The sequence below is a fragment of the Emys orbicularis genome, chromosome 1 (assembly GCF_028017835.1).
Source record: "Emys orbicularis isolate rEmyOrb1 chromosome 1, rEmyOrb1.hap1, whole genome shotgun sequence".
NCBI classification, from domain to species: domain Eukaryota; kingdom Metazoa; phylum Chordata; order Testudines; family Emydidae; genus Emys; species Emys orbicularis.
Window position 1 is genome coordinate 66,517,253 of NC_088683.1, and position 19,066 is coordinate 66,536,318.

Consider the following 19,066-nt stretch of genomic DNA (forward strand, 5'->3'; position numbering starts at 1 on the left):
GGCTCGGATAGCAGCTGTGTTGAAGAGCGCGTGTTTCCATCGGTGCGTGGCAAAGTGAAGTGAGGTCTTTTGTTTTGGATGCAGGCCTTATGCTTATCCATGCCTTTGTCGCCCTGAGATTACACCCCCTTAATGCTCTCTACTTGGGGCTGCACCTGAGACCATGCGGAAGCTGAGCTATTCCAGAATTCCGGAGCCCTTTAGTAAGTGGGGCTTTCCACTGGGAGCACGTAACACGTGCATCCCATGAGCTAGTGTGGTTGCCTTTGGTAGGTGGGTGGAACTCAAAGTATTTTTTATTGATCTTTAAAGCCTACATGGTTGGAATCTGTGTCTGGGTTACCAGAGCACCCATCTCTTTACCTGGGCTAGACTGCCGCAGTTGCTGTCAGTGGTGGTGCATGCCAGGGAGCTCTGCAGATGCAGAAGAAAGGCAGCTGCTGGCAGCTTGTTCTCTGAGAGGGCCTAAATGTGAATAATTTATTATAATTGTACATGCGAGATAACAGGCGTTTTTGAAAATGGGACTTAGGCTCCTAAGTCACGTAGGTGCTTTTGACAGCGTTCCCCATAGTCTATAATTTGTTGGTAACGCGATCTGACACAAAGATACTGCAGCTCTTGATTTCTCTTGTTCCTCTTTTCCAGGTTGGCCTTCATTCTATGATGTGATCAGTCCTGATGCAATTATGTTCACCGATGACTTCTCTTATGGGATGCACAGGATTGAAACAGGCTGCAGTCAGGTCAGTGTACAGCACACAGAGACCATTCTGATTGTAAAGGCTGCAAATATTGTTACAGCACCTTACCCTCTCACTGTGATTTACAAAGCTTTTAGTTCATTAAATACTAATAATCTTAATATCGCATGGTGGATTGCAAATGACAGACAAATGGTCTGAGTGAAAGTACAAAGTGCTAATGAGAGTGTTCTTAAGCACTGTTTAACAGAGCATACATAAATGGCTTGAATCAGTGGTGCCAAGTATACAGAAATTGTCTTGTTGAAAGGAATCCCTTCAATGCTCATCCCTGAGCCCCACTTTTCTACTTCCATGTGCGAATGGTTTTGATAGAGATTGGAAGCGTTGTAGCGACTATTTGTGTGCTGATACCATCACTGTGCATTACTGAAGAGCAGCACTAACTGAAATCCAAGCCCCATTCCCAGGTCAGTCTTAATGACCAAATCAAGTAATCCCATCTGCCATAATAATGAACTCCATAATAATGCCAGATGCTCCCAACTTTCCATTATCTGTCTTGTTCTACTTGCTTTCATCCATTATGATGCCCAGCTTTCTGTGAAGTGAATGGCATAATCATTATCTAGAAGGGAGGGGAACTGCTGACTTGACATGTTACAAAAACACCCAGCAACTCTCAACCATCCAGTTCTAAATCCTCAAATTCCTTCTGGTGAGACTGCAACAGCTTCATTCATGCTGTATAAATCTGCCTTTCTGTTTCCAGACAGGACCAAGGCTGGGATAACCGATTTCAGCATTGCTGAAATATATCCTGATTATTCTGTGCTCATACAGGAATGCTTAGAGTATGTTAAGAAAGAGGCTCTCTGAAATGGTGTTGTATTCTTCTGGGGCCATTTCTGCTCCCACTGAAGTCAATGGCAAAATTTCAGTTAACTTTAGTGTGTGCAGGATGGGGCCCAACATGCCAGTGCCTGAATCAGTCTGAAGGGAAATATCTACTAATATAATTGGAGAAATTGTATTAGTCTTATCTAGGTAACATGCTGCAAGAAAACCATTTAACACATTTTTGGTAGCTGTGCTGTACGTGTTTTAGGAATCTCAGAAGCTCTACTATGACCTCTGATTGCAAAAGAATTTTAACACCTTGCAGGAAAATTTACTGCTTAAAAAGATATGCTCAATATTAAAGGAACTCAGGCTGTGTTGTTTTTATTTCATAATAATAGACTGAGGAACCTTATGAGCTTATAATCATCACTTTACTGAATTGCTTTGTGGAACTAAATGATAAATATAAATAGACTTGGAAGGATTTTATTTTTATCAGTAAATGTTGGTAAAAGTTGATTTCCTTCTATACACACACAGCGATGAAAAAATATTTCCATCAATAATTGAAATTTACAGATAGCCAAAGTGGGGGGAAAAGTGTGCCTGAGAACTTAGTTTGATTTAAGGATATTTGGTTTGCATATTTTGAAATGTGATGTTGACAATTTGTATTTTAAAACCCATGTGGGGTACTGGATTGTGCCAAATATGCCAGGATTCAAAATTTGCGCTTCCTGCCCTTGCTCGTTTTCGCTCAGCGACGAGCACCAGTGCTGTCTGTACTGCTTGGGGGAAGCCTGTGCCGCATCCAGGTGAAGTATCTGCCTCTAACTTCCCTGCCCGTACATGGGAAGGCCAAGCCCTCTGTCTTAAGAAGCAGCTCATGGACATTGCCAGGGGGCCTCAGTCAGATCCTGGCTGGGTAACCCTCCTTCCCCCCCACAATCCAAGAGTGTGCCTCCTACCTCGGAGCCTCAGTCCGGCTCTGCCAGTACTAGTGCTATAGACCCCATGCTCGGGCCTAGCCATGAGTCTCGGAAGCATGCACATAAGCATGGCAGTAAGTCTTCCTTTAGATCCAAGAAAGATGTCACACCATCCACGAGTTCCGGCCACAGAGGAACGCCGCCTTCCAAGGCCCACAAGAGCGACAAGAAGTTGGATCGCTCATCGAATCTGCCAGTCCCGGTTCCAGCACCACATGCTCCTCCTGCATTGGCCCCGCTGACATCTCGTGATTCGTGGGTCATGAGACAGCTCCCCTTACGAGCCCCAGTTCCATCCATAGACTGCCGGCCATTGACTCTGGGGAGACTCGGAATTGCTCCTTGACCTCATGAACTGTTCCAAGTTTGCTCCAGAATGCCCTTTCTTCTGTCCTCGCCGTGCGAGACAATCATAACAGACGCATCGCTCAACGGCTGGGGTGCCCACGTGGGAGATTATGTGACACAAGGCACTTGGACCTCTCAGGAAGTCAGGATTCATATCACTATCCTGGAACTTCAGGCAGTATGCAAGGCATGCCACGCGTTTTTACCAGCTATCCCTTCTTGTCATGTCGGACAACACCATACACAAGCAAGGAGGCACAAAGTCCCCAGTGCTGTGTGCGCAAGCAGTATACCTCCGGAAATGTTGCATTGCACATCGTATCCATTTGTCGGCAGCCTGCCTGCCAGGAACCCAGAATGTGATTGCCGATGCTCTCAGCAGGAACTTTGCAGCTGACCATAAATGGGAGTTGCATGGCATGGTACTCGTGGACATTTTTGGTCACTGGGGAATTCTGATCAGGGACCTCTTTGCATCTCATGCTAACATCAAGTGCATTCAATACTGCTCAAGGGGAGCACTCATTGCCCTGTGAATGGGCACTGCCCTGGTCATCAACTGGTTGGACCAGATCAACCACTCCTTCCCTCCCCTATCACTCTTGCTGTGCATCCTTCACAGACTCCAATGGGAGATGGTGATTGTCATCCTGATTGCTCCATTCTGGCCTCGCTAGTTCTGGTTTCCTCTTTTTCTCTGCATGTCGAAGCATCCTCCACTCCTGCTCCTGATGTTTCTGGAACTGTTCACACAACACAATGGCAGACTCAGGCACCCCGATCCACAGATGCTTCACCTGAGAGCTTGGTTTTTGGATGGACACCTCCGCTAGCATGGGAGTGTTTGTTGGCAGTAGAGGATGTCCTTTCCAGTAGCAGTAAGGACTCCACAAGATGATCCTACCAAGCCAAATGGGTGCATTTCGCTTCCTGGGCCCAAGAGCAAGGTCTTTCCCCCAAAGCTGTGGACATCCCGAAGCTCTTAGACTATTTCCTCTATCTGAAGGCCTCGGGTCTTGCTCTCAACTCCATCCGGGTGCACGCAGTGGCTATTAGCGCTTTCCACCCTCCTGTTGAGGAGTATTCAGTTTTTACCCCTCCTTTGACTACTCAATTCTGGAAGAGCCTTGTAAATAAATACCTGCCCATTCAGCCTAACACTCCCCAATGGGACCTCAATCTAGTGCTTATGTCATTAATGAACTCTCCCTTCGAACCTCTGGCCTTCTGCTCCCTTTCTCTTCTTTCCATGAAGGTCGCTTTCCTGGTTACTATTACCTCTGCAAGGAGGGTTGGCAAACTGGGGGCCATGAAGGCAAACCTCCTTTTCACTGCATTCCATAAGGACAAAGTTTCACTGCACCTGCATCCCAAATTTCTACCAAAAGTGGTTTCTCGCTTCCACCTCTTCCAACCCTACATTTGCTCACTTTCTTTCCCAAACTGCACACCACCATATCAACTGAGAAATGCCAGCTTCACTCCCTCAATGTACGTAGGGCCCTGGCATTTTATCTACAAAGAATGAAGCCATTCTGGAAGTCTCCCAGATTATTTGTTGTTTTAGCAGAGAGAAAGGGCAGGCCATTTCCACCCAGAGAATCTCGAAGTGGGTCTGAGGGTGCATTATGCTCTATCAGTTATCAAGATGGTCCCCACCAAGTGGGATACGGGCCCATTCCAAGAGAGCGCAAGCATCAAATTCCGCCGCACTCCACAACGTGCCACTTGTGGACATATGTAAGGCAGCCACGTGGAGTTTGGTACACGCCTTTTCTTCTCATTATGCTCTAGTGCATGGTTCTGCAAGGGACACCTTGTTTGTCGCAGTGGTCCTCCGTTCCACAGTTCCAGCATCTTCCTCGCACCTAGCTAAGTACCGCTTGTTACTCACCTTCAGTTGAATACAATAGGGACTATCACTCAAAGAAGAAGGGGAGGTTACTTACCTGTAACTGGAGGTTCTTCGAGATGTGTGGTCCCTGGCTGTGTTCCAATCCCACCCTCCTTCCCCTCTGCTGCAGATCTGGTAGATTCATGGTAGAAAAGGAACTGAAGACGTGGTCAGTCCGCCCCATCTTTCATTGCCTCGGGAAAAACCATAAGGCAGTGCAAGGGTGCATGCATGGCCCGCCGAACATTTCTACTTTGAAAAGTTCCAGCTCTGGGCGCAGGGCGCATGCTCATAACCCTCAGTGAAATATAGATAGGGACCACACATCTTGAAGAACCTCCAGTTACAGGTAAGTAATCTCCCCTTCCATGCATGCTGGGCAATGTGTGGAGGGAACAAGGACTAGTTCTTCCCTGGCAGAGTTTAGGACAGTGCTGCTCTTTGAAGTACGAGAAATATTGAGAATACTTTGTGCCACAATCTGTGCTTAGGACCCTGTCCAGCTGGTAACTGGTGCTATTTAACAATGATTTAACAGTTCCATAATACAGTGGCAGATACCTCACATTTTTTCAGTTGAATATTAACTTGTGCTTTGGAAGGAACGATTTTAACAAGGCTTGTCTACACGGCAGAGCAAAGCATGCCAGAGGGGTGCAATTTGTAAAGCGCAATAACATGCTCTCCAACTGCCCTGTGTATACCTTGTTCTAAAAGTCTGAAACAGGACTACATCAACGCGAACCAGGTACCTGAAAGAGTGTCCCAGCTGGGTCTACAGGGGCAGTTAGTGCATAATATGTTAGAACACTGTACAAATCACAACTCTCTAGGGAGCTTTGCTGGCGCCATGTAGACAAGTCCCTACTCATACACATTCATGGGTTCTAAATTAACTGAAACCACTCAGGAAAAAGACGTGGACTTTATTGTGGACAGCTCAGTGAAAAGATTTGATCAATGGATTTTGGTGGTTAGAAAAGCAACCGAAATGTTAGAGAGTATTCAGGTATAAAGAATAATACTGCAAACATTATAATGCCATTCTATAAATCACAGATATGGCCTCACATAGAACACTGTTCATGTTGGGTCATGCTGTCTCGAAAAGGATGTAGTACAAATAGAAAAAATCCAAGGAAAAGCAATGAAATTAAATTAAAGGCATGGAAAAATTTCCAGATGAGGAGACGCTAAAAATTATTAGGGGTGTGTTTACCAGCCCCTAATATCTGAATGTCTTTGTTATCTGAAATTCATATCTGGCCATGTATCTAATGTTCATATCAAAATAGTAACTGTTCTTTTTGAAGCATTCCTCTGAGATCTTCATCTTATCAGAGCTTACTTGTATTAGTGTAGAGAAAAAATAAATAAGAGGTGACATAGTGGAGATATATCAAATAATGAATAGCAAAGAGAGCAATGTCTACTTCTCTCATAATACAAACACAGGGCTGCAAATTGAAAGCAGGATCAAATAAAATACTTTCACGTGATGCATAACTCACCTGTGTCCCTCCTAGAGATCTAATTGCCCTCTTCTGGATCTACAAAAATCTTCCTTTGTATCATCGTTCCATCTGTTCTGTTTCTCTTAGCAGAAAATGAGAAGGAAAGCCAGCGTCATCTGAGCAGGCAGCTCTCTGTGAGCCACTAGCAAGGTCCCTGTGGGACCAGAATTTGGGAATCTCTCCTTTATTCAGTGATTACTTGAAAATGCAGCCTACTCAGTGCCAGCTGGCAGGACGTGAGCACTGTCAAATGAAGCCTGTGGCCAACATATGGGTTGGAGTATGACAACTCCCTTCCAGAGAACCCAAAGTTTTTGGATTCATCTGAATGGAGCCCAAAACAGCGTATGGTCGGGGTGGAGGAATCTGAGAACGTTGTTTACCTGGCTTCGGAGAAACTAGAACTAGCAGACTTCACAGAATGGCATTAGCAATGCACACACCAATTTAAAACACACCAAAACCCGAATTTACTAAATAGTGTAGGAAAATATGAGGCTAAACCCCACAGCAAAGTCCAACAGCAGCTTCCCATCAGTGGCTTCCCACCAGTGGAACCTGTGTTCTTGGCCCAGCAGGTGGGGCAGATCACACAGTATGATAGCCTGGGGGTGGGGAACAACTTGCAGCCGCTCTAAGGGACAACTAACACCCCCATATAGTGTACCCATAACGCAGCCATTTCCTCCCCTCCCCTGGATCCTAAGAATGTGAATCATGTTTCCAGCAGCAAAAAAGACCACAATTTTACTGCAGTGCAGTTCTTGGTAAACACTCCCCACCCCCCATGCTCCAAACTGTATTAATCTCTTGCAGATGAAAAAGTAAGTTGCTTTTTCTGTAAATGTCCCTCCATCTGTTTGCTCCTGTGTAAAAGCCTCTCTTTAAAATGTTCTTCAATGTAGAGATCAAACGCTGCGGGGGGGTCACCTTAATATAAAACAAAAGCATCCCTGGGATTATCCGAGAAACAATTTTTACAGTTCTGTTAGAAACACTTCATCCTGGAAATACGTATAATGTCAGATACTTGTGACAGGTAAACGTTAATTGCAGGCCCATTTAGGGAATAATATTAAATTGGTTGCACATTCTGTCTCCTTCCTTTTCCTTTCCTGTGCAGGGGGTCCTTCCCCCTAGGGTCTCTCTAGCTATTATGTTGTACCTGTAAAAACCAATAAAATTCTTTAATCTCAAAAAGATTGGTTGCACATTGATATGCTCTGAATAAATCATTAGCAGCCGATTGCACAGTGCTTTCTTCAGATCATGGCAACCAATGAGAACCAGGAGCCCAGAGAGACCCAACCATGCTGACACTTGGCTGTGGTCAGCTATGCTCCCAATCTGCCAAAGACACGAGTTACACTTGGCATTCCATCATCTTGCCACGTTCTGCCCAATATATGAACCAGCATAGGATGATTTTCATGGGGAGGCTTTGCCAACTTCAACAGTCACCAAAGAAAAATAGTCCACACCCGTGATGGGTGAAACGTTGTATGTCGTGTAGGGACAGCACGTCTTTCATACTTTCAAATGACAACCAGAACAATTCCTTTCTGGTGCAAACAATTGAATTTGAGTTATTTTCATTGCACATGAGTATTAGCACATGTGTACATGGAATCTATATGTAAATTTTAGGGAGAGACAATGTCACAAAATATAACAGATTTCTCAGTAATCCAATCCTGGTGTGACTCTGCTACCACAGAAAAATATAATGAAACCACCTCTAACCGTGTTGAGGCTTTAGAATTCCTGGCCAAGGAGTTCTGTTGTGATCGGTTGACTTGGTAGTCCGTAAATTTGTGTGCCAGTGTTTCCTGAAATCTGCTCCTCTGTGTAATTTCTCTTCCTCTGTTCCTTTACATTGGAGAATGAGTGATTTATAAATAATCTTTTGGTAAATGTTAATCTGGAAAAGACTTGCTATTGAGCCATGAGGTTTGAAAACTTTCTCAGTCAAGAAGATTAATTGCCATATTTTGGATTTGTACAAATACTTTGGGAAACTAAATTATGATGATTTATTCTTTGTATTATGGTAATGTCCAATGGCCCCAATCAGAACAAGATCCTCATTATGCTAGACCACATGCTGTAATAAACAATAAAATGAGGACCATCCCAGCTTCAAAAAACTTACAAACTCAAAGGACAAAAGGGATCAGGGCTAGGAAAGAGGGATACAAGCAAGTGATCAGTCATGAATGACATCAGACTTGTTAGTTGTATTATTTTAAAGCATCATCTTTGTTTATATTATGCTTTTATTTTTTCATTTAACCCTCATTACCTCCTTTGTTTTTCCCCCTCCTGAAAAAAAACATTGTAGGTAGTTGTTTTGTCCCCAGCCTCACCAATGCTGTTAACCACTTCCTTAACCACCTACCCAAAAGTCATTCCTGCGCCTTCCCAACACTCATTTGCATAATAGCAGCTACTGAGAGCACTTCCTGATGATGCCACAGGGTGGAAGCAGTTTCATTGGCTAATGGTGTGTTTCCACTGAGCTACCACTGCCATTTCCATTGCCTTCCCAGGGCAGAAGGGCTTTATCATGGGCTGCCCTCATGAACCTGGTGTGGTTTTCAGTGATTGCTCAATGCGTGCTTGCAAGAGCTCTGCATTTTTCTGTGGCTGATTCCAACTGGCTGTACATAACAACAAGAGTTTCACAGAGCCCTTCCAAAACTGTCTGGGAAGTTTAGCCCTTAATGGTGCCATCCCCAATACCACAGCTGGAGCCTGCCACTCTCAGCGATCCGCCCACACAGATCTGATTGCAGGATTGGAGTCTTAAACTTTAAACTCTTCCTGGTAAGGACTGTCTTTATCCAGCACTGGGTTATGCACATGCATAGGACCCCTGCTCCTATAGTCTTGTGTTGATCAGAATTCGAACAGGTGGGGAATTTTTCAATAAAACATTTTTTTGTCAAACATGTTTGTGAATATGTTTGAGATTTGGACTTTTTGTCCCAATTTGAGGTGCTAATTTTTTTATTTTTTTTTTCAAAATCTGGAAAATATTTAAGGGGTGGATGGGAAAGCAGTTTCCTGCCCAGCTCTAGTAAGAATTTCAGTTTTCATTTTTTTGGGGGGAGGGAGAGCTTTCTCTAGCCCTTACGATTGTGAAATACCCCTTGAAAGCATGAAGAGAGTATAACCCGCAGCAGTGATCTCTGCCTGCTCCTACCGACACCCAAGTGCATGCTTAAATGCTTTGGTGAATCGAGGACTATAACATGAGGAGGACACTGCAATAAAAGGGACCAAAGAGAGAAAAAAATTATCCCCATTATGCTGAGCTGCTAGGAACTTAGCCAACATGAATAATTATTCACAGTCAGGAATACTCAATATTGCTGGTATGTGCTTTGGATACTGTGCTAGAAATGAATTAAGCGTAAAGAATAATTCTTTGCCTTAATTTCTGTTATCTGGATGTCTGGCTGGGTGACTGTCTGTCAGACTGCTAGCCCACTAAGGGATAGCTTCTGAACTGTGACACCGCTGTAACTCCACTGATTTCAACTCATGTTGGAATCAACCATTTACTTTAATGGGAGCTGCATTGGGCCCTAGCAAAGCAGCATGACTCCCTATTCAAAGTGAATGTTTCTACAGTTCAGGGTTTTATTTTTTATTCCTCATGACATGCTGGAGAAATAAGAAAGAATCGGAGTGGCTAATTACAGCATGCTGTTGGTTTCAAGATGTTTGTTAACCTAATTCTCCTCCCATCATGCGCCTCTACAGCAGTCCTAGTTCTTCAGTAATGGCTCAATGGATCAGCTTCTTCAAATGTTATGTTCTCTATGTCAAGGAAAGTGAATGTTACCTCTGTTATAGTCAGCAACATGGCTTTTACCATGCAATCATACATATCTGAAATCCACTCATCCAAAACAATACTTCTCTCTGTGGTGACAGCACATATACTTTCACATTCCTTGCAAGTAACAAATTCCTTGCAAGTAAGCATCAATCCAATTTATAAATTATTCCTGGCTTCAATTATTTAGCCAAAAAATCTGAACATATCTGAAATATGATTGTTTCTGAATGATTTCGGATATGTACAGTTCTGCTATTCTGTGTTCCCTCGTATGCACAGTACAGCCCACAAAGACATCGACTAGGGGTTAGGCTAACCTTCCAGGCCTGGGCACAATTCTTTCCCCTGGTACAGCTTTTGTTCCAGCTTAGGTGTTATCTAGGGGATTCTCCATGATGGCTCCTCTCTCCCTCTCAGTTCTCTTCCACCCCTTTATATATCTTTTGCATAAGGCGGGAACCCTTTGTCCCCTCACTGGAAAAGCACCAGGTTAAAGATGGATTCCAGTTCAGGTGACATGATCACATGTCACTGCAAGACTTCATTACTCACTTGCCAGCACACACATATACAGGGAGACTCACAGGTAAACAGCCATCTGCAGACAATGGGAGTCATCAAGATTCCAAACCATCATTAATGGCCCACACTTTACATAATTACAATAGGCCCTCAGAGTTACATTTTATATTTCTAGTTTTAGATACAAGAGTGGTACATTTCTACAAATAGGATGATCACACTCATTAGCTTATGAGCTTTGTAATGATACCTTACAAGAGACCTTTTGCACAAAGCATATCCCATTTGCATTATAGTCACTTATTATCAAATTTTTTATAAAACTATCCCAGTTACATTATATTCACTTATGATCATGTTTTTATAAAACCATGTAGACTGCACAACGTCACAATGATTGTTTCTGAATGATTTCGGATATGTACAGTTCTGCTATTCTGTGTTCCCTTGTATGCACAGTACAGCCCACAAAGACATCGACCAGGGGTTAGGCTAATGAAAGGTATCTAAGATATTGTTCAATCTAGTTTCCTGTTGTAAACATTGTCCCACTATAGAGTAACCTTAAGACATTAGTATTAATAGCATTGCCGTGCCATGTAGTTGTACAGAAATACAATGATACTCTGTTGTTTTATTTCAGTGTGGTGCTCACCTGGGGCATATCTTTGACGATGGGCCTCGTCCAACTGGCAAAAGATATTGCATAAACTCTGCTTCATTATCGTTCGAGCCTGTAGATAAGAACAATGCTGGAGAAGGCAGCAGTAGCACCAGTCCTGCCCAAACAGACAAAACCGAGCTGTAGAGCAAAGGGCTGTCTGCAGAAAACTCCCGGCGTATGAAGAATGTTTTTTCTAACTTGCCTGCTATATTATATCATATTTTTAAATGTATAAAGGCATTCTGCACCATTAGGTGTTTTTTTTCTTTGTTGAAATTGAGGCCTTGCCTGCCAATGTATTTTACTATATAATAGGTTCTAAATATTTGTGGACTGACTCCCCTGGTTTTGTTTTTGGAGATTGCTTTGGGGAAGCCTTAAAACAAGAGACTTTAGCCCCATTAGTTATTAATCTCTTCTTCTTGCTTTGTTACTATAGATTTGAATATTTTTCTTTTTCTTTTTTTGTGTGTGTGAAGAAAAGGGGATTGTGGTTATCTTCAGACAACAGAAAACTCTTGAGTGTAATAAAATTCTTGAGACCCAGCACATCTGTGGTTGTTTTGATTTGTGAGGCATGTGGCCTTTGGTCATGTGTATTCAACCATCTCACTGTATCAACCACACCCTGCAAAAACTTGGATTTAGGCAATTCCCTTCCAACTAAAAGTGATGGATGAGATGTAAAGCCCTTCCTTTGGCTAAATTACTGCCAAAATACAAAGGGTGTAGTTGCAGGGACATATATGTTGCATTATAATCAATTTTTTCCCCTTGTTGCATGTTGGAATGGAGTATTAAATCAAGCTCAAAACCATTGAGCTTCGCTTGTTCAAGGTTCACTGAATATCCTTTGCTTTTTCGTGAGGCCCTGTCTTCTGCAGCTACAACTATTAAAGGGGATTATTTATTTGGGCAGGAACAGGTAGAACTTGTAGAGAATTGAAGTGGATGTGGGTTGACATAGGTGGGCTGTTTGCCCTACCCAAGGCAAGCAATCACTACAAGGCATCAGCAGGCTCTGAGGAACCGTGGGACTGCATAATGAAAAGTAATGCCCTTCTGAAATACTCCATTTTTAATTTAAGCTGGCCTGGGCCCATATAGCCTTGAAGGGCCAGGTCTTTATTATATGTAGTGTGACAGACCCAGACCAATGGGGTACAGGAGTCTGGTAGAGGGCAAATATACTGGCCACTAGATAAGTAGTTTTCTGTTCCCTGAGTGACCAGAGCAGGGGCTGCACTAGAGTAATCAGGAACCTACTAGAACCAGTTAAGGCAGGCAGGCTAATTAGGACACCTGGAGCCAATTAAGAAGAAGCTGCTAGAATCAATTAAGGCAGGCTAATCAGGGCACCTGGGTTTTAAAAGGAGCTTGCTTCAGTTTGTCGTGTGAGTGTGAGGAGCTGGGAGCAAGAGGTGCAAGGAGCTGAGAGTGAGAGGGTATGCTGCTGGAGGACTGAGGAGCACAAGCGTTATCAGACACCAGGAGGAAGGTCCTGTGGTGAGAATAAGGAAGGTGTTTGGAGGAGGCCATGGGGAAGTAGCCCAGGGAGTTGTAGCTGTCATGCAGCTGTTACAGGAGGCACTATAGACAGCTGCAGTCCACAGGGCCCTGGGCTGGAACCTGGAGTAGAGGGCGGGCCCTGGTTCCCCCCAAACCTCCCAATTGACCTGGACTGTGGGTTCTTCCAGAGGGGAAGGTCTCTGGGCTGTTCCCCAACCCACATGGTGAATCTCTGAGGCAAGAAAATCCGCCAATAAGCGCAGGACCCACCAAGATAGAGGAGGAACTTTGTCACACTGGTGTCAAGAGTGGGATCTTGGGGTGCAGCGCGGCGGAAGAAGGTGATTTAAAAAAAAAAAAAGTCCCCCCCCCCCCCCAACAATGGATGACGTAGTGCGGGCACTGATACAAGCTACGGCGGCCCAGCAGGAGGCTACCCGTGTCCAGGCAGCCGCCCAACAGGAGGCAGTGCGGCTGCAGCAAGAGACTAATCACCTGCTGATGGACCAGGCTGCTCAAGACTGAGCTATGTTGCGGGAACTGGTAAACCAGGTAAAGTCCCTTACAGAGCTGAATCACGGCCATGATGGGACGCGGCTCATACGGGCCAGCCATTGGCTGCAGAAAATGACACGGGAGGATGATGTAGAGGCATACTTTCTGGCCTTTGAGAGGACAGCCCTACGGGAGGCCTGGCCTCGAGATCAGTGGTCTAGCATCCTTGCCCCATTCCTGTGTGGGGAGGCCCAGAAGGCCTACCATGATCTGCCTGAAGAGGCTGCGGCAGACTACCCCCAGCTGAAAGCAGAGATCCTGGCCAGATCTGGGGTAACGACAGCAGTGCGGGCCCAGCAGTATCACGGTTGGCGGTACCAGGAAGACAAAACCCCGCGGTCCCAATTGTATGACCTCATCCATCTCGCACGAAAGTGGTTGCAAACAGAGTCCCGGAGTCCGGAAGAGATACTATCGGTTCTGGTCATCGACCGATACATGAGGGGACTACCACCAGACCTTCGTGCCTGGGTAAGCCAGAACAAACCCTCCACCTATGACAGGTTTCAGAGTAGCAGCCGTGTTAGTCTGTATCCGCAAAAAGAACAGGAGTACTTGTGGCACCTTAGAGACTAACAAATTTATTAGAGCATAAGCTTTCGTGGGCTACAACCCACTTCTTCGGATGCATATAGAGTGAAACATATATTGAGGAGATATATATACACACACATGCTCTCTGTATGTGTGTGTATATATATCTCCTCAATATATGTTTCACTCTATATGCATCCGAAGAAGTGGGTTGTAGCCCACGAAAGCTTATGCTCTAATAAATTTGTTAGTCTCTAAGGTGCCACAAGTACTCCTGTTCTCCCTCCACCTATGACGAGGTTGTCGCCCTGGTAGAGAGGCGAAGGACAGCGAGGGAGCTGACCCGACCAGTTAAGGAAGAGGCACCCTGGGTTAAACTAGCAGCACCAAGCCCTAAAGTTTGGGTGACTAGGCCACCAGGAGGGCCCAGGTGGAAAAAGAGAGAGGCTGAAGGCCCATCAGAGGCCACAAAGAGTCGGAGCACTGAGGGAGAAGAGGATCGTGATGTTAGACTGCCCAAACCAAGAGACCGGGGAACGCCTAGGGCTCCATACAGATGTTATGCCTGCGGGGAGTGGGGACACATAGCTGCACAGTGTCCCAATGCTGAGGAGCCTATGCAGTGTAACCTGGGGAACTGGGCAGATCCATGCTCCCTAATCCACCTTGTGGGGGTCTCACTAACCCCACATATGTATACCAGACCAGTGAAACTAAATGGGGTAGGGACCACGGCACTGGTTGATTCGGGGAGTGCTATCACGCTTATCTCAGGGAAGCTCGTGAAGCATAGTCAGCTGCTGCAGGCTAAACGTACGGGGATAACATGTGTCCATGGGACAGTTAGTTACTACCCCACCATCTCAGTAAAAATCGAGATCCAAGGGAACACTACTGAGGTAGCAGCAGGTGTAGTCCCTAAACTCCCATACCTGGTGCTCATAGGGAGGGACTTCCCAGGGTTTGGAAACTTACTCCCAGTAGGGGGATTGGAGAAAGATGGGAACTCTAAAATTGGTGAGGCATCCACAGCAGACTGTCAACCCCCAATCTTCTCTGAAATATCCCCAGATTTCTTCTCCACTCCCAGACAGGGTAGAAAGATGAAAAGGGAAAAAAGGGCAGCTAAGGCCTTGGGAACCCGAATACTGACCCAAAGCCAGAGGGTCGCTCTTGTAGGTAGGCGGACCCGTGCAGCTGAAAAGGAGGCCACGCAGGACGGAGAAGCACCTGAGTCTGACCCCCACCCTAATGCTTCTGAACCAGTAGTGGCAACAGAGACTGGGCCCCTAGATCTTGGGCAGATTAGCCCCGGGAGAGGAAATTTTGGACGGGACCAGGCAGAAGACCCAAGGTATGACAACATTAGGAAGGAGGTGACTGAAATAGATGGGGTCCCCGTGGAAGGAAAAACCCAGGGACCAGGACCCTACTTCATAATGAAGAAGGATCTCTTATACCGGGTTGCACCAGTACAGGGGCAGAAGGTACAGCAGATCCTAGTACCTCAAAAACACCAGAACGCTGTATTAAGTCTTGCTCATAGTCATCTTTTTGGGGGGCATTCGGGGGTAGAGAAGACCCTGGCATGAGTCCTACGACGGTTCTTCTGGCCCGGAGTACATGAAGAAGTGCGGACATACTGTGCCTCCTGCCCGGAGTGTCAGCTGCACAGTTCCCGTCCCCACTTGAGGGCACCTTTAGTACCCCTTCCCATCATAGAGGTCCCCTTCGAGCGAATAGCCATGGACCTAGTGGGACCCCTGGAGAAGACGGCTCGGGGCCACCAATATATACTTGTTTTGGACTATGCTACTCGCTACCCAGAAGCCGTCCCCCTGCGGAACACGGCCTCTAAAACTATAGCCAAAGAGCTGGTGGGGATCTTTGCCCGAATGGGGCTACCGAAGGAGATATTAACCGACCAAGGAACCCCATTTATGTCGAAGCTAATGAAGGACCTCTGTACTCTGCTCCATATACATACCATGAGAACTTCGGTCTACCATCCGCAGACTGATGGGTTGGTAGAAAGGTTTAACCGAACCCTCAAGGCTATGATAAGGAAGGTGGTAAGTCGGGACGGGAAGGATTGGGACACCCTACTACCCTACCTTATGTTCGCTATCCGGGAGGTACCACAGGCCTCAACTGGGTTTTCCCCCTTCGAGTTATTATACGGGCGTCACCCCCATGGCATACTAGATATCGCCAAAGAGATCTGGGAAGAGGAACCCAATGAGGGGAGAAATATAAGAGAGCATGTAATGCAGATGCGAGACTGGATAGCCCGGGTTACCCCTATTGTACGGGAACATTTGGAGAAGGCACAGGAGGCCCAGCGAACCCATTACAATCGCCAGGCAAAAGTGCGACAGTTCCAACCAGGGGATCGGGTTATGGTGTTGATACCCACGGCAGAAAGCAAGCTTCTGGCCCAATGGCAGGAGCCCTATGAGGTGGTTGAACCCGTGGGGGAAGTAACCTACAAGGTGCGGCAGCCAGGACGCAGAAAACAAGAACAGATTTATCACGTTAACCTTCTGAAACCCTGGCATGCACAAGAGGCATGCACAACGGTCCAAAAAGACCTAACCCAGGAAAACAAGCCTTCCAAACAGGTGAGAGTGTCTCCCGATTTAACATCAGACCAGAAGAATGAGGGGTCTGAGATGATCTTCCGGAACCAAGATGTGTTCTCGACAAAACCGGGTCCAACAACCGAGACATATCACCACATCGTCACGAACCCTGGGGCCAGAGTAATAATGAGGCCCTATCGGGTGCCAGCGGCAAAAAGGGAGGAAATAAAAGCAGAAGTAAAAATAATGCTGGAGTTGGGGATCATCGAAGAATCTCAGTCAGTGGTCCAGCCCAATTGTGCTGGTGCCCAAACCTGATGGCACCACAAGATTTTGCAACGACTTCCGGCGACTAAACAAAGTATCCCAGTTCGACGCGTACCCCATACCTCGCATAGATGAGCTAGTGGACCGTCTGGGTAATGCCCGGTACTTGACTACCCTAGACTTGACAAAGGGGTACTGGCAGATTCCCCTTGCAGAAGACGCAAAGGAAAAGAGTGCGTTCTCTACACCAGAGGGTCTTTTTCAATATACTGTCCTCCCTTTTGGACTACATGGGGCCCCAGCTACCTTCCAGCGCCTCATGGACAAGCTATTACGCCCGCATAACAGTTATGCTGCTGCCTACTTGGACGATGTGATCATTCATACCCCAGACAGGGAAACCCACCTGGAGAAGGTGGAGGCAGTCCTCGATACCTTCAGGCGAGCTGGCCTTACAGCAAACCCTGCCAAGTGCGCTGTAGGGTTTACAGAGGCCAAATATCTTGGCTACATTGTGGGAAAAGGTCTGGTAAAACCCCAAGTGAACAAGTTAGAGGCCATCCAAAATTGGCCCCGACCAAGTCGCAAGAAACAAGTCCGGGCATTCCTAGGTGTGGTGGGGTATTACCAACGATTTATCCCCCACTTTGCCAAAAGGGCAAGCCCCCTGACAGACCTAGTGAAAGCCTGTGGACCTGATCTGGTGAGATGGTCTGACGCAGCAGAGGAAGCATTCACAGACCTACGGACTGCCCTCTGCAGTAACCCCGTACTGATAGCCCCTGATTTCACCAAGGAATTTATCCTGCAGACGGATGCATCGGAAGTAGGGTTGGGGGCCGTTCTATCACAGATGGTCGGGGAGGAGGAACACCCAATTCTATACCTCAGTCAGAAACTCCTTCCAAGGGAACAAAAATATGCAGTGGTGGAGAGAGAATGCCTTGCTGTAAAATGGGCCATGGAAACATTGCGCTACTACCTGCTCGGGCGCAGATTTGTCCTCGTGACCGACCATGCCCCTCTTCAATGGATGCAGCGGAACAAGGAGACGAACACAAGGGTGACCAGATGGTTCTTATCCCTCCAACCTTTCCAGTTCCATGTGCAACACAGAGCAGGGAGCTGTCATGGCAACACCGATGGCTTGTCACATGTGCACTGTCTGGCGTCCCAAGCTGCCCAAACTCCTGGGTGTTGAGCAGGGGGGAGGGATATGTGACAGACCCAGACCAGTGGGGTACAGGAGTCTGGTAGGGGGCAAATATACTGGTCACTGGATAAGTAGTTTTCTGTTCCCTGAGTGACCAGAGCAGGGGCTGCACTAGAGTAATCAGGAACCCGCTAGAACCAGATAAGGCAGGCAGGCTAATTAGGACACGTGGAGCCAATTAAGAAGAAGCTGCTAGAATCAATTAAGGCAGGCTAATCAGGGCACCTGGGTTTTAAAAGGAGCTCGCTTTAGTTTGTCGTGCGAGTGTGAGGAGCTGGGAGCAAGAGGCGCAAGGAGCTGAGAGTGAGAGGGTGTGCTGCTGGAGGACTGAGGAGCACAAGCGTTATCAGACACCAGGAGGAAGGTCCTGTGGTGAGAATAAGGAAGGTGTTTGGAGGAGGCCATGGGGAAGTAGCCCAGGGAGTTGTAGCTGTCATGCAGCTGTTACAGGAGGCACTATAGACAGCTGCAGTCCACAGGGCTGGGCTGGAACCCGGAGTAGAGGGCGGGCCCGGGTTCCCCCCAAACCTCCCAATTGACCTGGACTGTGGGTTCTTTCAGAGAGGAAGGTCTCTGGCCTGTTCCCCAACCCACATGGTGAATCTCTGAGGCAAGAAAATCCGCCAATAAGCGCAGGACCCACCAAGATAGAGGAGGAACTTTGTCACAGTAGCTATGGTGAGGGATGTGGGTGGGGAGGTGGATGTAACAAATGAGCATGAAAAAGCCTGGCAAAAAGCCAGACTATTCACTTGTTGAGAAAAGTTGCTGGTTTCACCTGGCAAGAAGTTTTCCACAACTGCTCTTAGCATTTAGTTTAGTAGCATATGGATATAATTGCGAGTAATAAGGTTTTCTAAGCTTTAGTGATACAGTATTATCTAATATCACTTTGCCTTGAAATGTTCAGTGACCAATCAGATCAAGTAATCCCTTTGTGAGTATCCTATTATGATTGACATTGGGTCCAATCTTATTCCTGCTGGGAACAAAATTCCCCTTGATTTTAATGGAAGCAGGATTGAGCCTATTATATCAATAAAACTGAACATACCACCTGAAATGTAGAGGATGGCTGCAC

The 19,066-nt window shown here is 46.2% G+C and overlaps 1 protein-coding gene across 6 annotated transcripts in view; it reads left to right on the plus strand.

Moving 5' to 3' along the window:
- The window catches only part of MSRB3 (methionine sulfoxide reductase B3), a 136,300-nt gene extending 124,426 nt beyond the window's left edge, over nt 1–11,874 (plus strand). For all 6 annotated transcript variants that reach the window (XM_065401048.1, XM_065401008.1, XM_065401040.1 and 3 more), the window contains 2 exons: nt 649–746; nt 11,305–11,874. In XM_065401048.1, coding sequence (XP_065257120.1) covers nt 649–746; nt 11,305–11,469 — 263 coding nt within the window. In that variant the 3' untranslated portion in view covers nt 11,470–11,874. The remainder of the gene's footprint in view (nt 1–648; nt 747–11,304) is intronic.
- The last annotated feature ends 7,192 nt before the right edge of the window (nt 11,875–19,066 follow it).